Source organism: Ornithorhynchus anatinus, unplaced genomic scaffold (assembly GCF_004115215.2).
Source record: "Ornithorhynchus anatinus isolate Pmale09 unplaced genomic scaffold, mOrnAna1.pri.v4 scaffold_279_arrow_ctg1, whole genome shotgun sequence".
Classification (NCBI taxonomy): Eukaryota; Metazoa; Chordata; class Mammalia; order Monotremata; family Ornithorhynchidae; genus Ornithorhynchus; species Ornithorhynchus anatinus.
In genome coordinates this window covers 27,215-34,220 of record NW_024396749.1, presented here as the reverse complement: position 1 = coordinate 34,220, position 7,006 = coordinate 27,215, and the positions used below count along the sequence as shown (strand labels likewise).

The following is a 7,006-nucleotide window of genomic DNA, read 5'->3' as shown; positions in this document are numbered from 1 at the left end:
CCGACCTGGGGCCCTTCCTCGGATCGATGTCAGCAGCCAGCCTCTGCCCTGGAGGATGCCCACGGTCCCGGGACCCGTGAGGTGACTGCCAGGTCTCAAAGATTTTAGGGCAGGGCGCGAGGCCATGAAGCGGCGGGCCCAGAGGGCTTAGGAGATCCCATATTCCCATTCAGCTCCTCGTGATATGTGGGATGTGTGCACGCGCCGGGCTTCCGAACAAGGCTTCCCTTCGGGCGGTGCAGGCGCTCTGGGCCAGGAGCGGAAGCCGGGCCGGCCTGCGAGCGAACCGGGCCGCTAGCAGAGTGCGCACCAGCCGCTAGGCCGGGGCGCAGCTCCCGGGTGACCTGGGCGCAAGCGACCCAGGGCCCCGAGAACCGTGGCATCACTTGGGGAAGGGGGGACCGCGAGCCCTGCTCTCCGCAGCCACTCCCACGGCTCTGAGGACCAGGCCTGGGAGCTGCATCCGGCCGGCAGGATGCCGGGAGAGCCGAGCCCCGGGCTTTGGCGGCTCGGAAGGCCCGGGTTCCTGCCGGGGCCCAACCACCACCTCCCTCCCAGAGCGAGGAACCTTCCTTCAGCCCCGAAGCTCAGCTAGTCAGCCTTCCCTTTCCCCGCTCCACGGGACCGCCTCCTCAGGGCAGCTTCCCAGAGGCGGGAGTCACCCTGTGCCAATGGCTTCGCATCTTCACCCCTCCGATTCCCCAGCGGAGATTCCCCCTCCTCCATTCTCCATTCTCCTTCCCTTCCTACGTGCCTGGGACTGGGCCCCGCGCCGTCCTGACAATCACCGGCCCTTCAACTAGGCGCCACGGGGCACAGCGGCTGTGGCGCCAGCCATGCTTCGAGGGGGGCCACCTCAATACAACCGCTTTAGTCTATCCCTCCGTGACTATTTTATCAGCCCCCCTGGCTGAACCCCTCGCCTTGTGACGCCCATGTATACGTTTATTTCGAATTCATTTACCTGTTCCTTTAGTTCCTCTTCCACTTACTGTTGTCTCCCCCTGTAGACCGTGAGCTGGTTGTGGGCAGGGGTTGTGTCTGGGGTTATCCTGGGGCCTCCCTTGCTCTCGGGACAGTGCCTTGCACACACTGAGCGCTCGGGAAACACGAGTGAATGAATTCCCCTTAGCTTGGGACCGACCCGTGTGCGCCGGGGGATGGGACCTTCCCACCAATCTCTCCTCTTGGCCGGGGTTTAAGTCATACGCCAGGAAACACAGCTGCGGCGGCAGAAATGGTACGGAGAAATGCATTACGGATGTGTGCTGAGGGTTCAGACCAGTCTATACTGAGCAATTCCGGTGGGGGGTAAGGGAACTTCATGCCACACAAGGGACAGTCGGGGAGGTGAACAGCCAAATGACTTGGAACAGCAGCCTCTAAAACCATCACGGATGGAATTGGGCTGCGCAGAGATGCAGGTGGAGACTCACAAGGGTGGAGTTTACCGATGGATAATTCCCAGGCTTACCCCGCGCTAGCCTCTGCTGGCCCTCACTTTCCCGGGTTGACCCCGACCCAGCTACTTTCAGACTCTCCCTCATAACCTGATTCAGTAAAGCGCCCATGCTTCAGCGCTCTCTCTCTTACACACACACACACTCACACACACACACACACACACACACACACACAGGCTCCATGCCTGACTTTCTCTCTCTCTCTCTCTCCCTCTCCCTCTCTCTGCCCCGGCCCTCTCTCGCGCGCTGGTTCAATACGTTGATATCACGTGTATTTCTCCCCTTCTTTTTCTGTCTTTCTCCCTCTCTCGATGCTTCCCCTTCGGGTGAGTTCCATCTAGAAAGAGAAAGATAGAGAGCGAGAGGAAGAGGGAGAGAAAGAGAGAGAGGGAGAGAGGGAGCGAGGGAGAACATCAGAGCTGGTGAAAGAATGAGAGAGGCAGAAAACTGTCGACGTTTAGGAGTCGGTTGGGCGAGGTGGTGGCAGCCTGATTGCCGCAAATCCACCTGTTGACGAGACTTGGACCTGGTGTGAATCAAGGGCCAAAGCCGCGGGGGTGCCGGTTGGCCACCTGGCGAGGCGGTCCTTCTCTCTCGTGTGGGAGTCATCGACCGTTCAGCGGACCCATGTGCGTCATAGAGTGCCTGCTGCCTGCTCCACCCCGAACTACGCGTTAGGGAGAATATAAAAACAGAAGAAGGACCCCATCTTCCCTGTCGACCAGGAGCTCACCTCGTCGATGGCGCAGTGTGTTGTGTTGCTCTCAGAGACTTGGCCAGGGATTCCCGCCGAGGAGGAGCAGCTCGGGAGTCTGCTGAGCTGAAGATTTGGATTTTGTTTCCCTGCTCGGAGGCCGGGTAGACGGCAGGGGGTCGGGTCAGTGAGCGGGGAGCCGCTGCGGGGAAGCGAGGAGGGGCGAGACGGAGGGGTCGGAGCCTAGAACTGGGGAGCGGCTGGGGGTTGCGGGTGGGGCTGTGAGATTCGCGCCGAAGCAACCTCAAGGGTTTGACTTACTTGTCTTCCTGGCCGGGAATTCTACAGGTCTTGGGGAGTTGGTGCCTGACGCCGGAGAGCCAGCGCTTTGGAGTGGGCCGGGTCGGCTTGTGCCTTCCGTTCCCGCAGCGACCAGTGGCAGTTCCAGGAAGGAAGGGCTCCAGCAGAACGGGCAGGGTGGCTGCCGCCCTGTGTCTCCAGCGGAGAAGACAAACCGGGCAGGCTCGGGAGCAGTGGGAGAGGAAGGCGGGAGGCGCGGAGCCAGCAAGCCGGAAGAATGGCCCGGGACTCCCTGGCCACCCGGCTGCAGGAGTCGGTGGGGGTCTTCCACGCGTTGGGGCCGAAGAGCCCCGCCCCCGCCGGCCAGTGTGCACTCCGCCGCCCCGCGAGCACGGCCGCAAGCCGCCGGCCGCACCAGACCACGAGGCTCCCAGGACGGAGGCTGGAAGCTTCGGTCATCGGGCAGGATTCAGGGGAGTCCTGGGCCCCGGGCGCTGGGGCCCCGAAGCTAGGCGGCGGCGCCCAAGATCCGCTGCCATCGTGGAGCCGGACCGGGGAGGATTCCAGCTCAGGGTCCTTCCCTTTGCCCGCCCATGGCCCAGCCACTAGAAACCCCCACCCGGTGGCTGGGCCTCCCCCGGCCCAGTCGGCCCCCTTGCCTGGCTCGAGGCTTCCATCCGGGCTCGCCGCCCCGGACCCAGCAGGCGAAGTCTATCCTGGCCTCCTGCCCACTCCCAGCCTGACCATCCCGAGATGGTCCCGGCTGGGGCCCCCCAGCCGCGACGTGAGCAGGCAGGCTCTGCCCTGGAGGCTGCCCACCGTCCCTCAACCAGTCAGGTCGCAGCCCATCGGCAAGGACCAGAGGCCTGCGCGCGAGGGCATGAAGCTGCGGGCCCAACGGGCGCGGGAGATCCGCTGTCACCCGTGTCCCCCCTCCGCTCCTCGCGATATCTGCTGGGACGTGTGCCCAGGCGGGGCTCCCTTCGACCCCTTTCATTCAGGCGCTGCTTTGCCCGTTTGCGGCGCCAGCTCGGCGCCAGAGAAGCCCAGCCGCGAGGGCGCCCTCCCGGGGAGTAGCAGCAGACGTTTCGAGTGGCTGGGGCCGGACACCCGCCCCGTGGACGTGGAGATGGTGCTCGCCGAGTTTCGGATCCCTCCGCTCCTCTCCCCACTGAGGGAAGACGACACGCCGGAGGGTCCCACGACGCCCAAACCCCCCAGGGCCGCCCGAGGAGGTAAGGCTGTCGGAGCGGCCAACCCGGGAATGGCTGCGGCTGGTTCGCTCGCAGGATCCAGCGGTCCTGAGCGAGCTGTGGCGGCAAGGCAGCCCGGTTGGGGCTCTGTGGACCACACCACGACGCCCAAGGAATCCCGGACCCTTCGGCTCCACCTCGCTCAGACGGAAGATGCGGGTCCGGCGTCGGAGGTCCACGGCCAGAGCCTGGTAGTTGACGCCCCCCGGCAGGGTTCAGGACGGCCCTCTGCACCGGAGGCCCGGGCCCGGAGACCACCCTGGACACGGGACGAGGAGGATTCCAGGTTAGTGCCATTCTCTTTGCCCTCCGCAGAGTGCGCGCCCCTGGGCCAAGTCCTTCGGAAGCCACAGCCTCCTGCCGGGCCCCCCATGGCCCACCCGGACCCCTTGCCTGGTTCGAAGCTTCCATCCTGGCTCGCCGCCCTGGACCCAGCAGGCGATGCCTATCCTGGCCGCAAGACCCCTCCCAGCCTGACCATCCCGAGATGGTCCCGGCAGGGGCCCCCAAGCCGGGACGTGAGCAGGCAGGCCCTGTCCTGGAGGCTGCCCACTGTCCCAGAACCGGTCAAGTCGCAGCCCATCGGCAAGGACCAGAGGCCAGCGCGCGAGGCCATGAAGCTGCGGGCCCAACGGGCGCGGGAGATCCGCTGTCCCCCGTGCCCCCCCTCCCCTCCTCGCGATATCTGGGACGTGTGCCCTCGGGGGACCTCCTATGACCGCTTTAATTCGGACGGCACACTGACCATTTGCGGCGCCGGCTCGGCGCCAGAGAAACCCAGCCGCGAGGAAGCCCTCCCCGGCAGAAACAACGGATGTCTTGGTTCCCTGGCGGGCCCCGAAGGAGGACCCCGGCCCGACCCCTGTCCCGTGGATATCGAGCAGGTGCTCGCCGAGATTCGGATCCCTCCGCTCCTCTCTCCTCTCAGCGGCGACGAAGGCCCCGGCGGTCCAAGCAAGGCCAAAGCAACCCGAGCCGTCCCAGGAGGTAAGGCTCGCGGAACGTCCATCCCGGGGCAGGGCGCAGCGGGTGCGCTTGCGGGCTCCACCGGTCCTGAGCGGCCTGTCTCGGCCTCTGTGGATCAGGCCCATGGGCTGGAGGAAGGGCGGAACGCTCCGCTCCGTCCCGCTCCGAGGGGTGGCTCGGGCCCCCAGTGTCCCAGGCCGCTGGACGGCAAGCCCACCGCAGACGCCCATGGAGGTCAGGCTCAGGCGACGGACGAAAGAAGAACCTCTGCCAGGAACAAGAGAGACAGGAGAATCGGGCAGGCCCAGCCCAGCCCTCCCCGCTCCACCGGGGACACCAAGGGCCCGCTCCAGAGCGAGGCCGAGGGCCCAGGGAGGGAAGCCAGGGGACGTCCTTCCAGGGAAATCCGCCCAAAGCGAGGCTGGGATGGGAGCCAGGTCAGGGCCCCCAGGGACGACAAGGTAGACGGCCGCAGCCCCAGCCCCAGCCCTGCAGCGGCGAACGAGCAGCCTCCATGGGACACCCCTTGGGAAGAGCCGGGGAAATGGAGCCGGCCTTCACGCAAAAGGAGCAGAAGCCAGGAGGAGGTCAGCCTGCCACCGGGAAAAAGGACCCGGGGCCCCCTGGACGCCAGCTTGCAAAGGTCCCTGGAGGTTAGCCCCGCGGTGGCACCGACGGGCCTCAGCTCCTGGGACCTCGCTGCTCTCTCTGGCGGGCGCCTGGGCTCGGGCAGCGCACGCCTCCCTGTCCAGGCCACACGCCTGCAGTTAAGGAGCTCCCAAGCTGCAGCCCCCGGCAAGGACTCAGGACAGCCCTCGGCCCCAGATGACCGGGTCCAGAAGCCAGTCGGACGCGCCGAGGGCCACCGATCACCGCCCACTCGGACGAGCGCGCATTCCAGGCTAGCGCCCTGCCCTTGGCCGGACCCTGGTCGCCCGCCCCTACGGCCAGCCGCTCAGAGTCCACCCCAGCCACCGGCCGGACCACCCCTGGCCACCCCTGCCCCCGTGCCTGGCCCTAGTTCCGCTGCGCAGCCCCGGCTTCAGCCCACTCCCCAGCTCCCCCTTCGCAGCCTCCGGCCTGGGGCCGCTCCTCCGATCGATTTCAGCAGCCAGCCCCTGCCCTGGAGGATGCCCACCGTCCCGGGACCTGTGAGGTCACTGCCCATTCCCAAAGATCTCAGGTCAGTGCGCGAGGCCATGAAGCGGCGGGCCCAGCGGGCTCGGGAGATCCCATGTCCCCCCTCACCTCCTCGTGATATCTGGGATGTGTGCACGCGCCGGGCTTCAGAACAACCCTTCCCTTAGGAGGCCGCTCTGCGCCTTTGCGCCCCGGGCTCCGCAGCAGCAGGCCGGCCGCGGCCCCCAGGGGCCGCGCCCTAGAATGGTCCAGGCCCGAGGCGCGCAGCGGGCAGGGAGCCATCGCTGCCCGACCCGGCGCTCTGGGCCACGAGCGGAAGCCGGGCCGGCCTGCGAGCGAACCGGGCCGCTAGCAGAGTGCGCACCAGCCGCTAGGCCGGGGCGCAGCTCCCGGGTGACCTGGGCGCAAGCGGCCCAGAGCCCCGAGAACCGTGGCATCACTTGGGGAAGGGGGGACCACGAGCCCTGCTCTCCGCAGCAACTCCCATGGCACTGAGGACCAGGCCTGGGAGCTGCATCCGGCCGGCAGGATGCCGGGAGAGCCGAGCCCCGGGCTTTGGCGGCTCGGAAGGCCCGGGTTCCTGCCGGGGCCCAACCACCACCTCCCTCCCAGAGCGAGGAACCTTCCTTCAGCCCCGAAGCTCAGCTAGTCAGCCTTCCCTTTCCCCGCTCCACGGGACTGCCTCCTCAGGGCAGCTTCCCAGAGGCGGGAGTCACCCTGTGCCAATGGCTTCGCATCTTCACCCCTCCGATTCCCCAGCGGAGATTCCCCCTCCTCCATTCTCCATTCTCCTTCCCTTCCTACGTGCCTGGGACTGGGCCCCGCGCCGTCCTGACAATCACCGGCCCTTCAACTAGGCGCCACGGGGCACAGCGGCTGTGGCGCCAGCCATGCTTCGAGGGGGGCCACCTCAATACAACCGCTTTAGTCTATCCCTCCGTGACTATTTTATCAGCCCCCCGGCTGAACCCCTCGCCTTGTGACGCCCATGTATACGTTTATTTCGAATTCATTTACCTGTTCCTTTAGTTCCTCTTCCACTTACTGTTGTCTCCCCCTGTAGACCGTGAGCTGGTTGTGGGCAGGGGTTGTGTCTGGGGTTATCCTGGGGCCTCCCTTGCTCTCGGGACAGTGCCTTGCACACACTGAGCGCTCGGGAAACACGAGTGAATGAATTCCCCTTAGCTTGG

General features: G+C 66.2%; 1 protein-coding gene and 1 long non-coding RNA gene across 2 annotated transcripts; one reads left to right on the top strand and one right to left on the bottom strand.

Annotated features, from left to right (window-relative positions):
- Nucleotides 1–1,654: 1,654 nt before the first annotated feature.
- Nucleotides 1,655–2,542, bottom strand: LOC120638197. The gene is made up of 3 exons (XR_005659717.1): nucleotides 2,479–2,542; nucleotides 2,197–2,283; nucleotides 1,655–1,800 (listed from the first exon to the last, which is right to left on the bottom strand). It is a non-coding gene; the product is annotated as an uncharacterized LOC120638197 (long non-coding RNA).
- A 102-nt stretch (nucleotides 2,543–2,644) lies between these two features.
- On the top strand, nucleotides 2,645–6,052 carry LOC114808864 (basic proline-rich protein-like). Its single transcript, XM_039911046.1, has 2 exons — nucleotides 2,645–3,996; nucleotides 4,639–6,052. The coding sequence occupies exons 1-2, from the start codon at nucleotides 2,735–2,737 to the stop codon at nucleotides 5,981–5,983; spliced, it is 2,607 nt and encodes an 868-aa protein (XP_039766980.1). The 5' UTR covers nucleotides 2,645–2,734; the 3' UTR covers nucleotides 5,984–6,052.
- Nucleotides 6,053–7,006: the final 954 nt, after the last annotated feature.

Bases quoted from the DNA above. Each gene is read 5' to 3' on its own strand.
- LOC114808864 (XM_039911046.1), top strand. From the start codon at position 2,735: ATGGCCCGGGACTCCCTGGCCACCCGGCTGCAGGAGTCGGTGGGGGTC. The intron at 3,997-4,638 runs GTTAGTGCCATT...CTCTCCTCTCAG, and splicing joins CGGGACGAGGAGGATTCCAG to CGGCGACGAAGGCCCCGGCG.